Source organism: Priapulus caudatus, unplaced genomic scaffold (assembly GCF_000485595.1).
Source record: "Priapulus caudatus unplaced genomic scaffold, Priapulus_caudatus-5.0.1 Scaffold519, whole genome shotgun sequence".
NCBI lineage: Eukaryota > Metazoa > Priapulida > Priapulimorpha > Priapulimorphida > Priapulidae > Priapulus > Priapulus caudatus.
The window spans coordinates 37,317-63,149 of NW_014577580.1; the positions used below are offsets into that span (position 1 = coordinate 37,317).

Here is a 25,833-nt window from a genome sequence, read left to right on the forward strand (position 1 = left end):
GTCGGAAGTGGCCGAGTGCGTCATTCATTGAACAATTCAGCAAAACACTGCACGACAGAGGGTGGAATGTAAACTGTGCATTCGTATAATTTCACTCTTGCTTCTATAGTATGATTTCCATAATTTTGCTCTTCTGCCCATGATAATATTTTCCTCATCATGAACCTACATTTTTCAGTTCGAACTCTTATCATATCGTTATAACCTCCTATATCATTAATTAAATCTCCTACGTATGAATATTTGGTGCATTTTGTGATTACTTGGTTGCCTATTAATATCTCCTTCTCTATCCTTTCTTTGTTTGTTAATTTTATAACCATTGTCTTTGTTTTGGATTAAATTCTAATCTTTTTGATTCAGCTAATCTGGAGCATGACTGAGCGATTTTTGTTACTGTTTTATAATCTCCAATTCCTAGAATATCGTCCATATATAATCACTGTCATCTTCTAAAACTACAGACCATCCGCGCTAACCGCTGTGGAGACGTGCGCCGGACCTCGAATTTGGCGCACGTCTCCACTGTGGACAGCGCTTCATACTTGAACATCCCCGCGGTCGCGTGCGCATATCCAGCGGAACTGCGCGTCTCATCCGCGCGCAGCGTTTAGGATCAACAGCAATCCATCCAGTCTCCGCCCAGTCTTACACGATATAACAGCCCAGTGATGCGTGTGATAACGTAACAGGTAGAGATACAGTCAATGCAGTGCAGTCAATCAGTCAGTGCAAGAGAGAGAGAGAGAGAGAGAGTGCGAGTAAGAGAGGGGGAAAGCGCGCGCGCAAGAGTGAAAAAGATAGTACACACATGAATATGTTTATTGTAATTGTACATTGAATATGTATATATAGTATAAATATAATTGGGAATCTCTCTATATATAAGACGAATCCAAAAATGTTACCAAGTTAATAAATGTACATGTAATCCATTACTGGTATTACGCACACCTCTCAAACGGCTACTACTCGCTCTAACAATGCTATCCATTACCCTTGAATAGCGGGCAGATGTTCCACACAGCAATCGCTCCCCTGCTCGAGAACTGTCCCATCGCCACCTCCATGAAGAATAAAGGCATTCCGCAGACGAAGAGCGCGATCAGATACGGAACGAGGAAAGCTCCTATTAAAATGTCAACCGATATTAAGAGTGTGGTAGAAGGGGGCAGGTTATTTTGGGACGCGGGATTGGGAAATCGTAATTATCTGGGAACCGGGAAGTAACCGATGTTTAAAATTTTAGATTTTTAAGATTTATAAGAATCGGGCATATTTTTAATTTGCGAAACTATAGGAATGGTTCCCCACACCGTTTCCCTTCATAGTAGAAGGATGGGAAGGAACGTACGCTCGCCACGTAAATGCAGCAGATTGCGTTTCATACTTAATAGCGAATTATGACAAACAGTGCGTAACGTAAATTCAAATCTAGTTAGTAACAATTCTGCAGCGAAAAAATACATGACTCACCCCCTCCGTTCGTGTAGCAGATGTAAGGGAAGCGCCAGGCGTTACCCAGACCGATTGCATAGCCAACACAACTGAGAAGAAAGTCTAGTTTTCCTGTCCAATGATCACGACTCTTGTTCTCTTCGCCTTCCCCCGACGATGACTTGGAGTCGAGATGGTCTGTATTGCTCTCCATCGCGAGTGATACCTTATCAACAGATCTACCGGGCAATGAAGTAAAATTTTAGGCATACTAACATTTTCTCTCAGACGGTAAAGTAAAAGCAGACTAATTTTCTCAACGGGTAAGCAACGCCAATAACTTGTCAATAGTTTGTCACTTCGACGTTAACAACGTCAATAGTTTGTTACGTTGTTGCGTAATTAACGGAACAAGGTAACAAACGACAACATAACAATGTAACAATGTTCCAATGTACCAATGTTTACACAACGTAATAGCGTAACAACGTAACAACGTAACAACGTAACAACGTAACAACGTAACAACGTAACAACGTAACAACGTAACAACGTAACAACGTAACAACGTAACAACGTAACAGCGAAACAATGTAACAGTGTGTTAATGTACAACGTAACAACGTAAAAACGTAACAACGTAACAACGTAACAACGTAACAATATAACAGCGAAACAACGTAACAACGTAAAAACGTAACAACGTAACAACGTAACAACGTAACAACGGAACAACGTAACAACGGAACAACGTAACAACGGAACAACGTAACAACGTAACAACGTAACAACGTAACAGAGTGTTAATGTAACAACGTAACAACGTGACAACGTAACAACGTAACAACGTAAAAACGCTACAACGTAACAGCAAAACAATGTAGCAGTGTGTTAATGTACAACGAAACAACGTAACAACGTAAAAACATAACAACGTAAAAACGTAAAAACGTAACAACGTAACAACGGAACAACGGAACAACGTAACAACGTAACAACGTAAAAACGTAACAACGTAACAACGGAACAACGTAACAACGTAACAATGTAACAATGTAACAACGTAACAACGTAACAACGTAACAACGTAACAACGTAACAATGTAACAGCGTAACAACGTAACAACGTAGCAACGTCCAAGTAACAACGTAACAACGTAACAACGTAACCAATTGTTAACAGTGTGTGAATGTTAGCAACGTAACAAGCGTACAGACGTAAACAACGTAACAACGGTAACCAACGTAAACACGTACAAGGTAACAACGTAACAAGCGTAACCACGGTAACAACGTAAGAACGTAACAACGTAACAACGTAACAGGTAACAACGTAACAACGTATACAATGTAAGCAGTGTTTTTAATGTAGCAACATAACACCGTCCAAAACGTAACAACGTAACAACGTAACAATATATATGCAGCAAAACAACGTAAACACAAACTCAACAACGTAAAAAAGCATACAATCGTACAGGAAACGTAAAAACGTGAACAACCGTAAGCAAGCGGAACACGGAACAACGTAAGCAAACGTAACAGCGTAACAACGTAACAGTGTAACAACGTAACAACGTAACAACTCATGTAACAAAGTACAATCGTAAACAACGAAAACGTAACAACTGTAACAGTGTGGAAATGTAACAACGTAAACAACGTAAACATATAACAGCAAAGACAACGTCAACAACTAAAAACCGCAACAACGTAACAACGTAACAACCGTAACAGAGTGTGCTTGATGTAACAATAACAACCGTAACTAACGATAACAACCGTAGCAAGCGTAACACGTAAAACGTAACAATCGTAACAGCAAAACAATTAGACAGTGTGTTAATGTAACAGACGTAACACAATATAACAACGAAACAAGCGTAACAACGTAAAACAGAAGCAACGTAACAACTAACAACGTTAAGCGCAAAAACATAAAAACGTTAAAAACGTAGCAACTTAACAACGCTAACAATGTAACAAGCTAACAAACCGTAGACAACGTGACACGTAACAACGTAACCAGCGAAACAACGTAAAAACGAAAACGTAACAATGGAACAACGTAAAACCGTAACCAGCGTAGAACAGCGCGTAACAACGTAACAGTGTGTGTTAAAATTACCAAACGTAACAACATACAATATAAGCAATGTAGTGGTCAGTGGCGATCAAACTATTAGTGGTTTATCCCATGCCTTCTACTAAAGTGTGTTAATACGTACAACCGTAAACGTAAACGTAACAACCGTAACAAGCTACTTATACAGCCGAAAACAACGTAACAACATAAAAACGCTAACAACGCTAACAACGTAAGCAACATACACCGTACACAAGGTAACAACGTACACACGTAAACAGCGTAAAAACGTAACAATCTAACAACTAACAACAAAACGTAACAACGGTAACAATGTAACAGTGGTGGTGTAAAAATGTAACAAGTAACAACGTAACACACAGTAACAACGTAAAAACGTAAACAACGTAACACTGTCAAGCAGTGTGTTAATGTACAACGTAACAACGTAAAAAACGTAACAACGTACACACGTAACAATATAATGCAAAACAACGTAACAGACGTAAAAACGTAACACGAACACGTAACAACGTTAACAAACGTAAACAGCTGTGTTGATGTAACAACGTATACAACGTGACAACGTAACAACGTAACAACGTAAAAACGTAACAACGTAACAGCGAAACAATGTAACAGTGTGTTAAGTAACAAATAACAATAATAATCAATGAAACAACGTAACAACGTAACAACGTAACAGCGCAAAACAACATAAAAAACGTAAAAAACGTAACAACGTATACCAACGTAACAACGTAACAACATAAACAACGTAAACAACGTAAACAACGTAACAACCGTAAACAACGTAACAGCCCGAAACAACGTAAAAACGTAAACATTGGAACAGACGAGCAACGTAACAAGTAATAAACGTACAACGTAACAGCAAAACAATGTAACAGTGTGTTAATGTAACAACGTAAGGCAATATAACAACAAACAAGCGTAACAACGTAAAACGTAAATACCACACGTAACAACGTAACAGCAAAACAACATAAAAACGTAAAAACTAGGCAACTAACAAACGTAACAACGTAACAACATAACAAGGTAACAAACGTAACAACGTAACACTAACAAGTAACGCGAAACAACGTAAAAACTAAAAACGTAACCATATGAACAACGTAAACAACGTAAGCGTAACAACGTAACAGTGTGTTAATGTGACCAATCGTAAACAACATACAAATATAACAATGTAGTGGTCATGGCGATGCATCTTGTAGTCGGTTTATCCATCCTTCTACTAAAGGTGTGTAATAACACGTAACAACGTAAAAACGTAAAAACGTAATAAACGTAACAACGTAACAAGCGTAACAATACATAACAGCGAAAACAACGTAAACAACGTAAAAACGTAACAACGTAACAACGTAACAGCGTAACAACGTAACAGTGTAACAACGTAACAGTGTAACAACGTAACAACGTAACAATGTAACAACGTAACAATGTAACAGTGTGTGAATGTAACAACGTAACAACGTAACAACGTAACAACGTAACAACGTAACAACGTAACAACGTAACAATGTAACAGTGTGTTAATGTACAACGTAACAACGTAAAAACGTAACAACGTAAACAACGTAACAACGTAACAATATAACAGCAAAACAACGTAACAACTCGTAAAAACGTAAACAACCGTAAACAACGTAACAACGTAAAACCGTAAACAGTGTGTTGATGTAACACCCTAACAACGTTAAAGCAACGTAACAACGTAAAAACGTAAAAACGTAACAACGTAACAGCGAAACAATGTAACAGTGTGTTAATGTAACAACGTAACAATATAACAATGAAACAACGTAACAACGTAACAACGTAACAGCAAAACAACATAAAAACGTAAAAACGTAACAACGTAACAACGTAACAACGTAACAACATAACACAACGTAACAACGTAACAACGTAACAACGTAACACGAACAGCAAACACGTAAAAACGTAAAACGTAAAAACGTAAAATGGAACCAACGTAACAACCGTAACAGCGTAACAACGTAAACACCCCAACGCGTAACAGCGTACACAACGTAACAGTGTGTAAATGTAACAACGTAACAACATAAAAATTAAACAATGTAGTGATCAGTGGCGATCAATCTTTAGTGGTTTATCCATCCTTCTACTAAATTGTATTTGTTTTCAACGAACTTAAACACGTCCTATTAGCATTGCAATTAGTTTGGAATCGTATGCAAAGTAGGAATTCTTACTATTCCCAAAGTCTTATTCTTGCTGATATACTATATAGATTATTAAAGAATTAGATCGTATAATTTTTAGCAATGTCAATATTTAATAAAAAAATGTTTATAACTCTTAAATTAACTGTTAAACTGTTTGTTATTAACTGTTTACCTGAAAATATTGAGATCTGATACAAGTGGCGGGTTATGCACTAAAGCTTAAGCAAGTCCTGTATAGTAACGCGTATACATATATGCGACAAGAATTTATTCTATTATCTAACGGCAAATCTTATAAATGCCGCGGCCGATGCATTTCGCATAGAAGAGGAAAATTTTCGGCATTTTCACTCGCTGTCGAGTGAACGAGTGCGCCATTCATTAAACATTTAATCAAAATATAGCACACTAGCACGACAGAGGTTGATGCTCTGTTCGCAAACTCCACGCCAGATGGCGCTTCTCGGCTCTGGCTCAATTCTACTGGTTTGTCTATATTCAGGCCGGTACAGGAGATAATTTGCATATCACTTCCAGCTGTGAAGAAGATGGTGAAGGAGGAGAAGGGGAGAATGGAGAAGGTGGTGGAGAAGGAGGAGGGGAGAAGCTGGTGAGAAGGAGAGGGGAAGAAGCTGGTGGAGATGAAGACAAGGGAAGAAAGGGGAAAGAAGCTGGTGGAAGGAGGAGGTGGTGGAGAAGGTGGTGTTGAAGGTCGTGGAGAGGAGAAGGTGGGCCAGGCAGAAGGCACCTCCCTGCCACCTTTTCCACCACCTCCTCCTTGCTCCACCACCTCCTCCAACCAGCTTCTCCCTCCTCCTTCTCCACAGCTTCTCCCCTCCCCTTCTCCACCAACCTTCTCCCTTCTCCCCCTCCTCCTTCTCCACCAGCTTCTCCCTTCGCTTCTCACCGCGATTACATCTGATTGGTTATAACATAAACCACGTGACAAAATATGCAAATTATTGCAATATGCAATATAGACATATAGTGTGGGAAGGGGGCGCTGCATGCAATTTGCTCTGTTCGGCGCCAATGTTTACATGCCACAGCGCCATCTCTTGAATGTTTTATAAGTAAATATGGGAATTTTCAATAAAATAATGGGTTTTTAATGTATTTACCACGATTTACGTATAGAAACTAGATGTTATTTTTATTGATTTCCCCGTATCTTTCCTTGGAGTTTTTATTGTCTTTCAATGCTTTTCGGTAAATTTTTCTGCATTTTCTGCGTGATTATTATTTTGCGCAGGCACTCATTTTGGAAATCCTTCAACATTTTTACTTCTTCCTTAGTTAAGTTAGTCCATGTTTCACTGTTATTTAGGAAGGAAGGTAAAACTGTGCATTTGTATAATTTCACTCTTGCTTCTATAGTATGATTTCCATAATTTTGCTCTCTGCCCATGATAATATTTTCCTCATCATAACCTACATTTTTCAGTTCGAACTCTTATCATATCGTTATAACCTCCTATATTCATTAATTAAATCTCCTACGTATGAATATTTGGTGCATTTTGTGATTACTTGGTTGCCTATTAATATCTCCTTCTCTATCCTTTCTTTGTTTGTTAATTTTATAACGCATTGTCTTTGTTTTGGATTAAATTCTAATCTTTTTGATTCAGCTAATCTGGAGCATGACTGAGCGATTTTTGTTACTGTTTTATAATCTCCAATTCCTAGAATATCGTCCATATATAATCACTGTCATCTTCTAAAACTACAGACCATCCGCGCTAACCGCTGTGGAGACGTGCGCCGGACCTCGAATTTGGCGCACGTCTCCACTGTGGACAGCGCTTCATACTTGAACATCCCCGCGTCGCGTCGCGCATATCCAGCGGAACTGCGCGTCTCATCCGCGCGCAGCGTTTAGGATCAACAGCAATCCATCCAGTCTCCGCCCAGTCTTACACGATATAACAGCCCAGTGATGCGTGTGATAACGTAACAGGTAAGAGATACAGTCAATGCAGTGCAGTCCACATCAGTCAGTGCGCAATCAATGCAGCGTGCAGTCACTCGCAGTGCAGTCAATCAGTCAGTGCAGTCAATGCAGTGCAGTCAATCAGTCAGTGCAGTCAATGCAGTGCAGTCAATCAGTCAGTGCAGTCAATGCAGTGCAGTCAATGCAGTGCAGTCAATCAGTCAGTGCAGTCAATGCAGTGCAGTCAATCAGTCAGTGCAGTCAATGCAGTACAGTCAATGCAGTGCAGTCAATCAGTCAGTGCAGTCAATGCAGTGTAGTCAAGGCAGTGCAGTCAATGCAGTGCAGTCAATGCAGTGCAGTCAAACAGTTAGTGCAGTCAATGCAGTGCAGTCAATCAGTTAGTGCGGTCAATGTAGTGCAGTCAATGCAGTGCAGTCAATCAGTCAGTGCAGTCAGTGTTGCAGCTGACGAGATGATCCACACGCACGACAAGCATAAGCACAAACACGACAAACGCAAGTACTTACAACAAGCACAAACACTGCAACTATCAGATCGACAAGAACAAGCACGACAAGCACAAACACGACAAGTATAAGAACGACAAGCACAAGCACGGCAAGCACAAGTAAGACGCGCATAAGCACGGCAAGCACAAGTACGCCGAGCACCAGCGCGCGTAACAAGCACAAGCACTACAAGCACACGTACGTGCGACAAACACAAACGCAACTATCACAAGTACGGCAAACACAATCACAACAAGCACAAGAACGACAAGCGCAAATACAATAAGCACAAACACAACAAGCGCAAGAACGAAAAACACAAGTACGTACGAAAAGCAAACACACGTTCGACAATCGCAAGCACGATAAGCACAAGTACGAAAGACAAGTACGTGCGACATGCGCAAACACGTACGACAATGACAAGTATAGCACGTACGACAAGCACAAACACGCAAACATATGCACGCCTACCCCAAGTACGGAAGCACAAATAGGAGAAGGGCGTCACGTGCTCGCTCCTTTCTTTGTCACAGTCCCGCGCTCAATCTGGCACGCTGGGTAGATCAGGACGATGGTGAAGCAGAATTCGTTAATTTTGTTTTACAATGTGGCTATGATGCAGTCATGTCTATAAGCTGTCGTGAGGGGGCGCCAGGCGGAGAGAGAAAGAGAGAGAGAGAGGCAAGGCGAGAAAGAGAGAGAGGTGGGGGCATGGCGAGAAAGAGAGAAGTGAAGCACGGCGAGAGAGAGCGAGAGAGAGAGAGAGAGAGATGGGGCAGGGCGAGAGAGAGAGAGAGAGAGAGAGAGAGAGAGAGAGAGAGCGAGTAAGAAAGTGCGAAGATTGTGTCTGTGAGCCAATGATTTAGCATGGATTAGCATTTCGGTTTGCAGGCGAGCACGCGCCGGCAACGTCTCTACTGCTCAACCGACACCCCCACGCGTCAACAACCCCTCCACGACACCACCGCTAACGAAATGCCACACATGCGATGGTCTGTCTATACACTCAACGCAGAACGACGGAGGCATTAACCCGCATTACCTGAATGCTGTACCGCGTATTGATTGACCGCTATTATTCGTGCCCACCGAAACGAACACCTGTTGAAGCAGGTAACAACATAGTGTACCGCTCCTCACGTGGGGGGAAGGGGAACACCGGGTTCGGGCGGTGGAGGATGAGTAAGACAAGACTGTGTCAGTTGAATCTAGGACGCACACAACAGTAGCCTTCCGCCAATTGTTTACCATTGCACTATTTTGTCTCTTTGTCTCTTTTGACTCTTGACTCTTCGTGTTTTAAAAAAGATTTTGGGTATTTTAGAGTGAGTTAATTAATTATTAGACAAATTTATTAAGCATATAGATTGAATAATTTGAGTGCACTAATTTGCATTATGCACGCAAGGTAGCTGCCCCATGGAAGTCTAGAAAGCATGAAAGGTAAGATTTGTCTTGTCGTGTAATTGTAACATTCCGTCGAGTGCCGTAGCCATGGTGACCGATTCGCCGTTCACGTGTGTGGAACTGGATCCGACTACACGCTGAAAATGCTTAAAACGAAGCTGACAAGTCTCGAGGGCAGTCTGGACCGGCGTGGCGTGGTGCTCTGGGAACTAACTAGTGATTGAGACCTCAACTTTATATCGATACAGCTAGTTGGCCACATGCAGACGAATTACCTTTACTATATCCCGTGTATGGGACACCGACACGTATAAGAATATAACGCAATACGTAACATAGCATATGCGACCTATTTCACCGAGACGTTGCGAAACATGCTAAATCGTGCTACATGTAGAATATGCTTGTTATTACATAGCATTAAAACATTATTTAATACAAAATCTTTATTTGCACATACTTCGATTCATCACTGACGCACGCTGAAGTGCACAATTAATGCACAATTTACAGAAGCACGTACGTGTGATTAAACCCTGTCAGTTAGTACTACTCCCACAGAAGGCTATACGTAATATCTCACATCACTCTTAGAGACCAATGCCTAACAAAAAAAAAAAAAACAACAACAACAACATCAACATGGGGAACCAGAACGTAATCCGCGACAAAAGGCATTCATATTTTTTCCCCGCCAAAAAACGAGAGACAAGGTGAGTTCAACGGACCGGATGGCCGTCAGCCCCATCTCTATAGCTACCATTCACAATAAACACCTTACATAACAGCACAGCGGTGCATCAACGGTGAAACGCACACATTCACAGCATGCCGGAAAAAGACGGCGCAAGGTTCATACAGATGCAATAGGTCGCCACATTTTGATGCAATAATACAATTATGCGAACCAAAAGTAGAAAGACAAACATGCTCACGTACCTTCGTCGTCAAAGTCTCTTTTTATTCTTCTAGATATCGTGACAGGGTATGACGAATTAAGAATACGTGCATATAATATCATATGACAGCGCTCGGCGCACGTGCGTTTAGACTTTCCCGCCAGGCAGGTGCGAGTCTATTGGTCACTGGCACGGCTAGCAATGGCTAATATAACGAGCGAGTTTTACTGTCATGCCCTCGGGGGCGTTCGTCATACGGGAACACTGTATTTCGTACGGGAGTGACGGCCTTGAGTTACGCTGTCGTGCGTGATTCCGCACTGATTCGTGTAATTATTGTGACTTATTACAGAATTGCAGACGTCTGCGATTGGAGTCATCTTAGTTGCCAAAGTCTCAGTCGATTTGTACGTTCACCAACAGATAGATTCTAGCCTGTAGTTTAGTATTGATTTATTCCAGCTCGGTTGTTGGATCGTCGCCAGAATTAAGTCAGTATGTAATTTCTTTCTCATTATCTCCCTTGAACCCCCTTCTCTTTCCCTTTCTCCTTCCTTCCTTTCCCCATCTCTCTCCTTCTCTATCTTTGGCTCTCTAGCCTTTTCTCTGTCTCTCCCCCTCTCTCATTCTCTATCTATCCCTTTATATTATATCTCTCTCCCTCTCTTTCACTCTCTCTCTCTCGTTTTCTCTGTCGGTCTCTTCCCTGCCCCTTCTCTCTCTGTCTGCAACTTTTGACGTGCATGTCATGTATTGTGGTTGCTCGGTGTGTCTCCTTCGCAGTTTGAGCAGCGAGAACGGATTCTCACCAGTACGAAATATGCGTTGCATTACGGGCACGGGACGGGGTGGGCGGGGTGGTGGTGAGGGTGAGGGTGAGGGGTGAGGGTGGGGGCAGAGTATTGTACGCGGCCATTCGATTCAAGAATGCCCGAGGCCCTTGTCACAGGCGCCGCATTCCGGCCGTGTGTGCGACTGCCTGTGTTTGTAAATGCGCCCTCGTATTTTCTGCTGCACTTATTTTCTGCTGCTGGGCGCATGCATACTCGAGGCTTCGTCGCGCGATACGGTGTGTTGGCTATTTGCCGGCACAGGCACGCCAACTCGGCATAACGTCTGTGTTACGTCTGACAGCACTACACCATAGAAATAATATAGGTATAGGTAATATAGATAGTATTATATATAGAAATAATATAGAAGTAATATGGGTGTCTCTATATATTTCTATGGTCTACACTAATGCACGTTATATATGCTACACACACCACACACGCATCTACGCACGCACACATGCACGCACACAGGTAATTCGAGAGATAACTAATTAGACGATGTAAATTCATTTAGATAAACTGCATTTTTAACCATTCAGTCTTGATCACAGTTCTCAGGATGCAGAGAAAAAATTTGAAATAGGTCGCTTTGTATTGCATTTGTACATCCAGTTGGTTACGTTGAAATTTCACACACCAGAGCATTATCTTGCAAACGCGTTGATCATTAATTGTACGCGCGCGGTTGGCACGCGCGCACGCACGTATGCACGCACGCACGCACGCACGCTCGTCATACAATGTGCACGCCCGCACGCTCGCACCGAAACATCATGCGCGCACACATGCACACGCGCATTGACATAAAATGCACACGCACGCATGAGCGCATCGCCACACCATGTGCGCACGCACGCACGCGCACATTGATATACAATGCGTGCACACCCGCACGCGCTCACTGACACACCATGCATGCACGCACGCACACACCGACACACCATGTTAATGCCCGCACTCTACTCACACTCTCACAAGAACATATTACAATAAACATTCTCCAATTCAAATTAATGCTTTAAACATGTAAAACTTAAATAATTTCGAATTAAAAAAAACATCACCATATACATTAAATCAAGAATGATACATGTTTCACGGCGTTTTTACTGATTATTTTTCTTTCGATTGGTGAATAATATAAACAGAACTTCCGTATCTATTTCAAGATAATCCTGCATTTTACTCGCTTAGCGTGTAGCGAAATTGATTGGCATAAACCTGGCTATCATTCTTCGCAAACATTTCAGTACGACTTTATAATCGAATAAATTTTGCTAATGTCGAATATATACATCATAAATGGATTTCGTTGGCAAGGACAGCAGCTGCTGCAAGAAGCGGGTGGGAAGGGGGGGGGGCTGACAGGGAATTACTTACTATTCTGAATTTATTAGCATGTATTCTAAATTTGGAAACAAAATGCAACTTCGACAGGGATTATAGTAACGACATATAACGTAATGATAAAATACTCGTATATCAAAGACCAGTAGACTTCATATAATTAATTCACGTGCGATCACGTGAATATGAGTGATACGAGGCCAAGAGTGTCAGTCTGTCGTGTGTTTAGGTTAAAAGCGTGTATGGACGGACTATGGATTCCCAATGTTCCGGTCGGACCGCCTTGTCTTGGTGTTCATCGCCGCTGGACCACACCGCTCTCAATCATAAATGGAACGCATTTGATGCTGCCGCGAATTAAAGATTCATCGCCGTATTGACCATATGGCGTTATATCGCCCAAAGTGATTTATTAGTGATGCATCACTGCCGATGATGTTTTATTGATAGTAGTATGAGAGTAATTGTGTCGGCAACAGACATCTAGCTCATAGGTGGCATGCACGTATACCTAATACCGAGTCGGGAGTGTCTATATTCAGGCCGGTACGGGAGATTACGGTACGCATATATTTGCTAATATATTGACTAATCGTGCGTCAATAAACTCAATATTCACAGAGAGTATAGCTAAGACATGTGTCTATAGGTATCTAGAATTTTAGAAATTTAATCATCTGTAATTCACTTCCGCGCGCATATATTTGCTATATTGACTAATCGTACGTGCGTCAATAAACTCAATATTCACAGAGAGTATATGAATTCAAGCCGGTACGGGAGATCATTTGCATAATATATTCTAGATACCTATAGACACATGTCTTAGCTATACTCTCTGTGAATATTGAGTTTATTGACGCGCGATTAGTCAATATATTAGCAAATATATGCGTACCGTAATCTCCCGTACCGGCCTGAATATAGACACTCCCTACTGAGTCATGCACCTAGAATGATCACGTTTCGATTAGTTGCCATGACTTTTAGATTACACGTCTAGTGAATTTCTCTCGCTGTAGGTTCCTTCTTGCATCCTTCATTCATGCTTCATCCACTGCTTCATCCACTGCTTCATCCACTGCTTCATTCATACGTGCATGCGGATCGACTCTCTAATTACCAGTGAACGTGCGATGCTGTGGCTAGATACAGCAACCCAACAGAGTGGGGTTACATCTTTCTTATCTATACACTGTTGGGATTACATTATTGTATATAAGCAGTGGCACGTTTGGCGTTTCCATTTCTGTTCCTCGGCAATTCTCGTCCTGTTAGTGGATTGATCGCGGCAATATTTTTCGTGTATACCGAAAGTGACGGAAATCGGATGTTGAAAATAAAAAATTTCTTGAACCGGAAACAATCGCGAGCATTCGCCTGTCATCCACGCCATGCGTGATGGCAGCCTGGCGGGTGGTTTAGAAAGAGAGTGGTCCGCCACACGCACACAAACGTCTCGTTCATAATATAGAGGAATAAGGTGCGATAATATCGAAACGAACAGAAAGGAAGCAAACATTTGGGATATAAGGAGACATTAGTGTATGGCGCGCAGTGTGTTAGAGGGCTATTAATAGCGCATTAGAATTGCTATTAATAGAGCATTAGGATTGCTATTATTAGTGCATTATGGCCATTTCATCATGAGTAATGGCATGCAAGCGTTAAGCAAGAAATTACGCGTCAATTACCAGAGTTGTTATGCTTTTTGAGTTCAATTATCCGATGCAACCGTCGGTGTACGTTCGTGTCGTGACATTTCCTCGCCAGATCTAGCATGCTAACGTTATTTACGTAGAGGACGTGCAGGAACTAACCGACTACACTAGCTTGTACTGTTTATGGTGACATACTGGTGCATCCATTTCAGCACCGAGGGGCAGACTAACTGCTTACCTTACATTATTGTAACTTTAAAAAAATTATATTGTTAACGGTGCAGTTACCATCGTTATTGTATTGAATTAGCCTTTACTAAATTAGATGATTTAGCGAACGATTTAGCTTATCATGAACAATCATGGTGACACATCATGTTAGATGGTCGATGTAAATGTCACGGTTTGTGAACTATCACGTACCTTGCTGTCGGTTGAATACGCTGGAACCCTTGGCAGCCCTTGCTAACTTAGCAGTCAAACACAAGGTTACTGCGGTTTTATAGAAGTCGTATATATATGAGGCAACAGCCGACTTTGGGCTGGGCCGCATTGGTAAAAACGTACACATCGGATTATTACCAGTGACGGATTCAAGGTAAAAACGTACACATCGGATTATTACCAGTGACGGATTCAATTTCCCCCTATTTTTTGTTCCCCCTTATTCGGCACGCAAAGCGTGCGCACCGGCGCTATCACAAAATCCGCACCCCCTGAAATGAAATTCTGGCTACGCGGATGCGCCCCCCTATCTCAAAATCCTGGATCCGCCACTGATTACGGTACTGTGTATATGTACTATGTGGCCCTGTCAAAGCCTGGAGCCTGTTTTTAGTTGTCAGAAATAAAATTAGTAAACGTAAATATGAACTTTGTCTCGTAGGCTTGACATCTATGCACCGCGTCTGAAAAACTGTAATTTTACGATGTTTCTGCCAATAGTCTTCATAATAACCAATATATATATATATATATATATATATATATATATATAATTTATATATATATGTATTCTGCCAATATATATAATATATCAATAGTCTATAGTCTATAGTCAATAGTCTATCAAATATATTGATATACTCCTGATAATATATAGAGATAGTTAACATGAAGACAAATTTTAAGACTAAATTTGTGACTAGCTAACGGGCCCCCGACCTGCATTACCTGCGCAAATCGGCCAATCATGGCTGAGATAGAATGATCAAAGTAGGTCTAGGTTTTTAGCGTACGTGCGCAGACGTTTTATTTGTTTGTTTTTTGCTCTAAAGTACACATTGGGTTGTAATTGGTTTGCTTTTTTTAAAATTGACGAAGATGAGTTATATAAAGTTTTAATGTCGTTTTTTAAGGCTCAGCATGTTTTGCGATTCGCCCACGCAGTTAAATTAGACAGATACTCGCCTTCGGATCTTTGCGAGAAGCCACCTGTCCTACACTAGACACATGACCGTCAGGCTTGCACGGACCAGTCTAATTTATTATTATAATTTATTTATTTATTTATTTATTTATTTATATGTCCAGTTATTCGTTCATTATTTTGTTTATTAAATGACGGCGCGTAGCATATAAGTGGAAAGCGTAGTAACACAAGCTTTCACGCTGCTTACCGTCAGTCAATGCGGATGTAAGTCTAAATGTAGTCTGACTGAGTATTTCAACCGATGGGGGATAGGTTACGTGCCAGAAAAAACTTCTCCCAATACGCCTGAACGTTATCTCATTGGTATGAAGGACGAATGAATTCTCCCGAGTTCATTTCCTCCCGTAGTCACGTTGTCTAGGGGCACACTCTATATCAGGCGGTCCCGTGCGTTCCAACTTCCACGGCACGAGTTCTGCATTATCCGTGTACAAGGCAGTTCTATACCCGTGTAGCCACTGACTCCCGATACAGGCACCTGTACCTGTACCTGTCCTGTAGCGGGGGTTAAGGTGAATCTTGGTCGTAAGAAACGTAATTCCCGCACTTGTTATTGCTTTCGCTAGACATTTATACCGATCATTTTGGATTCGGGAGAAAACAGGTATCTAAATAAACCCGGGGGTTACTAATGACAAATTTGTCATTATTAACCTCTGATCAAATCTCTGGGTTTTGCATGACGCAATTAATCGTCACTATACATATATGCTGTTGCAGTTTTCTCGGCGGGCCTCACTGAAACCAACATTTTCTGCTGCAGATTCAAAGACATAAACTGACCGGAAGTAAGTCCGAGTTTTTTATTCAGATATTACAGACAATAGGAGTTGAGCCTCTGGCACAGTTAGAGACATATAATATATGTATATATTATAGCGCAGCCAATAGAAGGAAGCCTTGCGCTAGCACTGGACATAGGCCTATTGCGGCGACATCTGTGGGTTGAAAATGGCATCACTGTGTAATTAATTAATGTAATTAAGGTGAACGGGCTGTGCTAGATTTATGGTACCAGATTAAAACAATCATAGTTGTACGACTATTTACCGTTGTACAAATAACTTATACATACCACGGGCAGGAAGCTAGAGAATGAAGCAGTTCGCTCAGCAACTCTCTGGCTCTCTCTCTCTCTCTCTCTCTCTCTCTCTCTCTCTCTCTCTCTCTCTCTCATTTTCTCCGTTCTCTCGCTGGTTCAAGCCTATTCGGTACCAGTACGCATAATTATCATTTATGCGCCCTTATATCCTGCTCCCGCTCAGCTGTCACTGCCGTGCACGCATAAACGCATGTTGCGCGCTATAATGTTTATGTAGTTACAGTAGATCACGAGATTCGGTACGGTGCAGACAGACAGTAAAGCTGTCACTAGCACCCATACTCGGCACGTAAGCGGCATTTCTGGACTTATACCAATAAATTGTGCCCTAGAAATTTGTATGTGCTTGTAGGCTGTTCTATTGCTGATCGATGCATGCTGACATAGAATATAATAGCTTCAGATAGTAAGAATCTCTAGGACACAACGCGAGAAGAGAAGAGAGAGAGAGAGGAGAGAGAGAGAGACGAGGGCGGAGAGCGAGAGAGCGAGAGAGAGAGAGAGAGAGAGAGAGAGAGAGAGAGAGAAAGAGAGAGAGAGAGGCAGAAGAGTGAGTGAATAGGATTTCTATTAATAGTCTAGCGGATAAGCACATGGATTGTGTACTTTTGGTTAGAATTGTGAAACTTTGCACACACGTACTACATGAGGTCCTTAAAAATGTCTGATATAGTGCCAAATGAACAGCGCCATCTGGTGGCGTACAGCGCTCCCTTGGCGTGTTAACGGGTATTGCATTATAACACTCTTAGGGTTTGGGCTATAATTTCAAGAATACTCATCCAATTTATTCAAGAAATAGCTCAAATGATTTGTAGATCTATACTAATATTCTAGAAGCAATTTATTGAGTGTAGCTATCCTTAAATTGTAATAAAATAAGGTTGAAATAATGAAATGGTTAAAAATAATGAAAACATGCATATTAAATGACCGATATGTCAAAAATCATCGTCACTGCAGTCTTGCCTATAATGAATTTGCCTACTAAATAAGGAACATTTTGACATGGCATGCTCGTGCAGCCCATAGAATTTCTGATATATCGGTGGAAGGGAAATTTGCATTTTTTAACCATTTCATTGGTTTTAACCTTATTTTATTACAACACATAAAGATAACCACACTCAATAAATTATTTCTCAAATATTAGTATAGATATCTACGAATCTTTTGAGCTATTTCTTGAATAAATTGGATGAGTATTATTGAAATTATAGCCAAAATCCAAAGAGTGGTGTAACAAAATACCCGTTAACCCGCCAGGAGGCGCTGTTCAATTGGGACTATATCAGTTGGTATTATGCGTGTGCAAAGTTTCACAATTCTAACCAAAATTGCACAATGTGCCTATTTTTATGTGCTTATCCACTGGACTATAAGTCGTAATGTGCCCGGCCGTTTCTCTATATTCTACACACACATATTCTCCCTCTCTCTGTTCGTAAATACCCACTATCTGCAACAAAACACATTATTTGAATAACTTCAACTTGAATCTATTTAAAATTAAAAGGTTTTATCCACGGGTAGTGTGATATGCAAGAACTTTATCGCCTCAAGTTCACAGTGCCCTAGCTCAGCCTTACGAAATTCCTTATGCTGTTACATGACATCCTCTAGAGTCAGATCTATGTCCGCACATACTTCTTATCTGCATGGGAAATGTTATTTTGTTTATATTATACAAGTTTTAAGCATCGAATTAGAAAGCGAAAAGTAAAAACTAGTTTAAGAAGAGCTATTTATAGAGCCAGTGGAGGATAAAAAGGAGCACGTGGAGGATGGGGAGGGGGAATAAGGAGCGTGTGGAAGAGTTATATATAATGCGTGCGTGCGTGCGTGCGTGCGTGCGTGCGTGCGTGCGCGCTTATAAACGAGATAGAGAAAGTGTGTGGGAGGTATTTTATGTGCGCGCGTGTGTATGTGCGTGCGTACGCGCGTGTGCGCACATACGATCGTGTATGTCTGTCTAAATGTGTATTTATGTGTGCATGCCTGAGTGCCTGCATGCATGTGTGCGTGCGTGCGTACGTGCGTGCGTGCACGTTTGTAAACAAGATCGAGAGAGTGTGTGTGGAAGATGTTTTATGTGCGCGCGTGTGTATGTGCGTGCGTACGCGCGTGTGCGCACATACGATCGTGTATGTCTGTCTAAATGTGTGTTTATGTGTGCGTGCGTGCCTGCCTGCGTGCGTGTTTGCGTGCGTGCCTGCGTGCGTGCGTGCGTGCGTGCGTGCGTGCGTGCGTGCGCGTTTGTAAACGAGATCGAAAGAGTGTGTGTGGGAGGTGTTTTATGTGCGCGCGTGTGCATGTGCATGCGTACGCGCGTGTGCGCACGTACGATCGTGTATATCTGTCTAAATCACTGGCAGCAAGATCAAGCCCGCACGTACAGCACACACGCGCGCCATTGACTATATATATACAACATATATATATGTATACAACATATATATACAACATATATACATATATGTTGTATATATATAGTCAATGGCGCGCGTGTGTGCTGTACGTGCGGGCTTGATCTTGCTGCCAGTGGTCTAAATGTGTGTTTATGTGTGCGTGCGTGCGAGCGTGTGCGTGTGTGGCGGCCGTCAATCACACGCGCGCGCCCGCTATCAGGACGCGCGGGTGGTGTCACCGACACGTACTGCGCCGTGTTGAACTGCGGTTAACCCAACACCCGGGCAAGCCCGAAAACTGTTTACAGATGTCGGGGCAACGGGGAACCGCCCACCAGCTAATTTTTCAGCGAGAGCTTACCTCTTGTCTCTATACCTCACTAGTGGTTGATACGATTCACGAGTGAGTGACTGAGTTACTGAGTGAGAGTGCCGACCGAGTGTTTAGCGACTGTTATGTTCTATAGTGTATAACCGTAATAATGTGGTCGGTTCACGTCGTCGTCGTTGCATTTCTGGCGCTCTTTTGCGTGCTTCGCGTTTGTCACAGCCAGCTAGCGGACGATGACGACGAGCGGGATGGTAAGTGCAGAGTAGCTCTCGTACTATAGCCCGCTTACATTAACTGGCCGCCAGCGGCACAGGCACTTGGACCGTTTCAATAATAAAATGATGGTTAATAATAATAAATACAACTTCTCAGTAGGACTAGTACTACAGTACCAGCAATACTCTTATGTTATGCTTAACATGGTAATGCTTGATGCACATCACCTTTACCTTCTGCATTAAATAGGTTTGCAGGGCCGTAGCTAGCAGGATGGAGGCCAAGAAGGTGGGGGGGGGGGCAGTTGCCACCCACAAATAAATGTAGATAGTATCAGGAGTTAATGAAGACGTTTGTCTTCATTAACTCCTGATAGTATTACATTGCCTGTAGCCAACGGCGAATTGCCCACTGTCAACTGCCCAGCAGAACACATGTGGCTTTGACCTCTCTCACCCAATGCAACATGAGTTAGCTTAGCTCCTTAGCGAGCTCCTTAACTTAGATACGATAACGTAATATGGCTTGGCTCAGTCATCATCATCATCATCATTAGCTCTAGTACTATAGCCCGCTTACATTAACTGCCGCCAGCGGCAGTTAATGTAAGCGGGCTATAGTACTAGAGCTACATCATCATCATCATCATCATCATCATCACCACAACCGGCACTATATCCCTTACATTAACTGCCGCCAGCGGCAGTTAATGTAAGCGGGCTATAGTACTAGAGCTACATCATCATCATCATCATCATCATCATCATCACCATAACCACTATATCCCTAACCCTAACCCTAACCCTAACAATGACCCTGAAATTAATAAATTAAGTTATTTAAACGCCATGGCTTAAATAATAGATGTACGAAACGATGTGAAAGTAGAGAAACGATTGAAGGATGCCTTGCTCAAGGACTACGACAAGCAGCTGAGGCCGGTCATCAACGTCAGTGACGCCGTGCCACTCAGAACGATGATGTACATCAGAAACATCAAGGAACTTGTGAGTTATTCATTCAGTAACCACCACGTGCTATTAGCGAATGATATATAATATCTCTCTCTTTATATATATATGTATGTGTGTATTTATGTATTTATGTATATATATGCAAACATTTCGTGTTCGACTTTAAATTCGGACAATATGAATGTGAATGGAGTCAGACTCGCAAACACGAGTTTCTTGGTGACATATTACATTGTCATATGTAATATCACTTTGTGAGCACCCACTCTGTTTATCACTGCTGGTGAATAATATTTACTTGCAACAATATGCGCTGTGTATTAATTTAGCGAATGTAATAACTTATAAGTTCCTATTCGGGTTTGAAAGTTTCGATCTGTCTAAGTCTGTTGTAGTTTTAGTGGCATTTTAGAAAAATCCTAGTATTCGCCAAGAGGTGGCGCTGCGATGCGATAATTTAGACTAATCCGAGAAATTTTCTTTTCAGGATGAGGTGCGCGAGGTATTGACGCTGAGCGTTTGGTTTAGAATGGTGAGTACGCCAACTTTCAACATTCAAGCCAGCTCAGAGTAAACCACTCCCAAGGTTGTAGTTCCAACTTAAACTAGCTTTATAATTTTTTTTTGGCATTTTTCAATTTGTGTGTTACCTGTTACAACGGTTTGGGTAAAAGGTTAAATTGGGCATTCCTATTGGATGAAAGATTAATTTTATTATTTATCTTCTTTATTTTTTATTCTCTCTTATTATGTGTGCTTAGGTGTGGCAAGATCAGCACATGGTATGGGATCCAACTAAGTACTCGAACATCACCAGTATCCGACTAGCCTCTGAGTCCCTTTGGAGACCGGACATTTACCTTTATAACAAGTGTGTTATTTTGCCTATACAAAAATTGCAATAGAATGTGCTGAAAATACGGGTATATATTCAATTTAAAGAAATTTAGGAAATTTACAAAGAAGCAGGGGGGTAGATTCATCAACACGCGTACGCAAAATATTTTTCGTAAATCTTGTGTACGCAATCGACGTTGCTTAGTTGCGATTTATCAACGCAGCTATTTAGTAAATTTGCGTACGATTTCGCGTACGCAAGCGAGGCCGTTTTAGGTGCGATTCCTCAAGCTAAAATTTACGTAAATCTTTGCGTAAATTTACACGAGCTGAAGAGGTGCCGTAAACCAATCGAAATTTCCGCATACCGAAGCATTCATTATCTTATTGAGAAAACATTATAAAATTACTACTCAAATAAAAATAAATAAATAATTACCTCTCTACACAGACAGGCGGCGCCTTTGACGCTTCTTTTGTCATAGCTTGGCATTGTGTTCGTTATAAGCGAATTCGTAGTTAGCCGTGTAGGCCCCCTACGTGCACACGCACGCACGTGTACACACGTGCACATGCACGCACGCACGCACGCACTCACGCACGCACGCACGCACGCACATGTACGTGCACACGCACGCACGTATACGTGCACACTCATGCACGCACGCACGCATGCCCGCACGCACGTGTACGTACACACGCACGCACGCACGCACGCACGTCTACGTGTCGCCGCTTCCATCGAGTGTTGAACGCAAACATACAAACGAAAATGAGGACAACTAGGATCAACTAGTACCCCCAGCACTCCTGTAGACAGCTAGAGCAATAAATATTATGGTTTACATACAAGAGAAGCGTCAGTTTGGTTGATATGATATGTGTCGCAGTGTGATTGGTTTCTGCTAGACACGCCCCTCAACAACCAGCAGCTACGATGGACGTAGTGGGATTTACACTGAATTATCAACATTTGCGTACGCAGCGTGCTACGCTGCGTTGATGAATCGCACCTACGAGCGCACCTACGAGCTTTGCGTACGTACTCTAGAAACTTTGTGTACCCAATAGACTTTACGCAACGTTGATGAATCTCACCCCAGGTCGTTAAAGTTTACTGCATTGTATTGTATTGTCGTGTTTGTGTTGTGTTGTGTTGTGTTTGTTGTGTTGTTCGTTGCGTTGCATTTAATTGCATTGTATTGTATTGCACTGTATTGTATTGTATTGTATTGTATTGTATTGTATTGTATTGTATTGTATTGTATTGTATTGTATTGTATTGTATTGTACTGCATTGCATTGCATTGCATTGTATTATGTTATATTGTATTGTAATTGTATGTATTATATTTATACTGTAAATTGTAAACTTATATTAATGAGGAGACTCAAAAACGCGCGTTAATCCCTTCCTTTGTACCTTCGCTATCCTTCTATTATGTGAGTAATTGTTGTAGCCAATAGTCCTAATCAACCATAAACTAAACTAAACTAAACTAAACTAATGAAATAAGGCATTTCCTGTTAAAATTTCACTATGCTATGACAATGCACAGGGATGAATTAAAAGTAATTATTAGAGAGTTGATATTGAATAAACTGAAAGCTGTTTCCTTACAAATGGAATGTAGTGTTCTATTTCGCAACATTCACAATTTACCTATATGTGTGAAAACGAATATCATACATATGCATCGTTCCCAAAAAGTTCCCGATATGTTTGTGAAATACTTGAATACGGAATGTTTTCTTTTACATCGCTTCCCATTTTCCCCCTTTGTTTTCAGCGCACATGCAAACATTGAGCATTTTCCCACCAAAATGTTCATCACAATTCGATACAACGGCAGGATGTCCTGGGCCATACCCGTCGAGTTTCGAAGCTATTGTCCGGTAGACCTCAGCGACTTTCCGTTCGACTCGCAGAGGTGCGTGTTAACTATCGGCTCGTGGGCGCACCACGGCTGGGAGATCGCGCTGTCCAACGTCACCTACTGCTTCTACTCGCAGTACTCGCACCAGGAGTGGGAGATCACGCGCTGCAACACGAAGATGCAGAGCGTGACGTTCGGTTCGTTTCCCGAACCGTTTCAAGATCTCAAGTTCATCGTCGACATGATGCGGCATTCGGCACCCTACGTCAAGATCGTCGTGCTGCCGTGCATCGCCATCGAGGCGATCGCGCTCGCCTCGTTCTTCCTGTGTATCGAATCTCGCGAGAGAATCACGATGGCCATGCTGAATCTCGTCGTGCTGGCGATTCTGAACATGGACATGACCGCCATGATGCCCGTGAGATTTTCTAACGCCGTCCCGATCATAGGTACGTCTAGTGTACGCAATCGAACGGGAGAATGAACGAGATCCGTATATGTCTTGTTGTTGTGATGGCCGAGTTACGAGGTTATGAGAGTGGAGAAACGAGGGACGGGGGTCCATTCCCAGTATCCCAAGTAAATTTCTCAGTTCTTGGTCACGTCGTGAGACGATGGGGTAAAACTTGACTTTAATTTTAGCAGTTCTGAATATAAATACGTATAGTCCATCTGATTTTTTCGTTGCTCGCATTTCTCGTCTGCTTCCAGTTGCCATGTACGACCTGACGTTCTTCATGCTGGTGCTGTCGCTGCTCATGTCCGTCGTCGTGCTGGCTCTGCACCACCGCGTCGTCACGCGCTCCATGCCCGCCTGGACCCGCCTCGTCTTCATACAGCTCCTCGCACGAGTCCTCCTCGTCGACACCACCGGCGTGCTGCAGCGACCCGGCGATAAACAGCAGCTGTCGTCGCCGGAGGACGCCACCGTCGCGACTTCCGATTCCGGTAGCGACGAGAAGGAGGCGTTGGACGCGATACAGAGAGAGTGGAAGCTGGTGGCGAGAGTCTTCGATAGGCTGATGTTTGTCGCGTTTTTCACCTGTTTCTTTATCGGTTGGTGCGTGTTCGGGAGCAAAGCGAGACGCTAGAAGAGTTGTTTTTATTCTGATTACGCGCAGCGCTTGTGCGATCATTATTTCGTGTTTAGATACTTTCGGAATTTGCATTATTCTACTCGCAATAGGTTTCTATATACTTCTTGTGACATATCGCAGAAACCTCGATTAGTATGATCTTATTCTTATGCAATAATTATTAGTTATATATATTGTCTGATGGTAATGACCACTCTTTGCGACTGGACCACTGGTTACGACTGACCACTGGTTGCGACCAGATTTTGTAACCACTTTGAAGCTTGTAAGGTGGCATATACCAAAGGTTGCAATATTACCAATGCAATATTTCCAATCCGAGCTATTTACACTATTATAAGACGAATTGTAGACGATGGCATTGTAATTTCTATTAAAGACGCATATACATACGCAATATTACTATTATATACTATTATATTAATATTATACTATCGAGATTTTAATACAGTGCATTTGTAATTCTATTTTGTGGCATACGATGTGTATATTTTTGTGACGTATGCCATGTAACAACCGTAGATAGAAATACGCAGTGACAATGGTCAGATACACTGAATAATCGTGCGTAAAACAAATCTTCCTGGCCTTTTGTCAATAGTTAAAATTCCACTGGTCACGTAGTTCTACTACACAGCGACAGCGCCTAGTATATATATATATATACATATACATATTGAAATGGATATGGATAGAACAATAAACATGATTTGTTACCTCCGTACGACTTTGTAAGCGGATCGCTCGACGTCTGTCTTTGATATTTGTTGTTTAAATCTATCGACACGTTTGCCGGCAATTCGCAGCGTGGTGCTCGGCCAAGTAACGCGGTCAGCAGCAAGGCACTGGCGTTCCACCGGTAATGCTGACCACCTGCGGAACATGGCGGCGGTCAGGGCTTAGCGTTTGTACAGCCAGCGTTGATGAAGAGGCTTTTGCTATTAGGTATCATAAGGCCAGGAAGGGCCAGCATACGCGCGTATGAAACTGCGGACATGGTTTCCACTAGCACATTTTCGCTCTAACCCGTACACCTATGTTGTACGGTAGCCCGCTTGGACCGCCATGATGTAGCGTACGTGACTACGTCTGCGTTTCGTAGACTCATACAGGATGAGTGTGGCTTGTATTTCGTGCGAAGTTTTTGCCGCGTTTTGTGATGTCTGTCTGTTGTGTCGCGGTCGCCTCTCGCTTGCGTTTTGCCTCTGTCTCCGCTTTC

General features: G+C 42.1%; 2 protein-coding genes across 3 annotated transcripts in view; one reads left to right on the forward strand and one right to left on the reverse strand.

The window, feature by feature from the left end:
• LOC106811247 (sodium-dependent proline transporter-like) overlaps window positions 1-10,641 on the reverse strand; it is a 43,037-nt gene extending 32,396 nt beyond the window's left edge. Inside the window, exons 1-3 of one of the 2 annotated variants that reach the window (XM_014814803.1) lie at window positions 10,537-10,641; window positions 1,477-1,676; window positions 998-1,129 (exon numbers count right to left, since the gene is read on the reverse strand). In XM_014814803.1, coding sequence (XP_014670289.1) covers window positions 998-1,129; window positions 1,477-1,651 — 307 coding nt within the window. In that variant the 5' untranslated portion in view covers window positions 1,652-1,676; window positions 10,537-10,641. Of the gene's footprint in view, window positions 1-997; window positions 1,130-1,476; window positions 1,677-8,661; window positions 8,752-10,536 lie in introns of those variants that run through there. The other variant, XM_014814804.1, reaches the window with a different exon arrangement.
• A 9,062-nt stretch (window positions 10,642-19,703) lies between these two features.
• On the forward strand, window positions 19,704-25,258 carry LOC106811245 (neuronal acetylcholine receptor subunit alpha-9-like). Its single transcript, XM_014814800.1, has 6 exons — window positions 19,704-19,864; window positions 20,694-20,836; window positions 21,291-21,335; window positions 21,565-21,674; window positions 23,431-23,966; window positions 24,229-25,258. Exons 1-6 carry the CDS (start codon window positions 19,765-19,767, stop codon window positions 24,606-24,608), a joined length of 1,314 nt encoding a protein of 437 aa, XP_014670286.1. The 5' UTR covers window positions 19,704-19,764; the 3' UTR covers window positions 24,609-25,258.
• The last annotated feature ends 575 nt before the right edge of the window (window positions 25,259-25,833 follow it).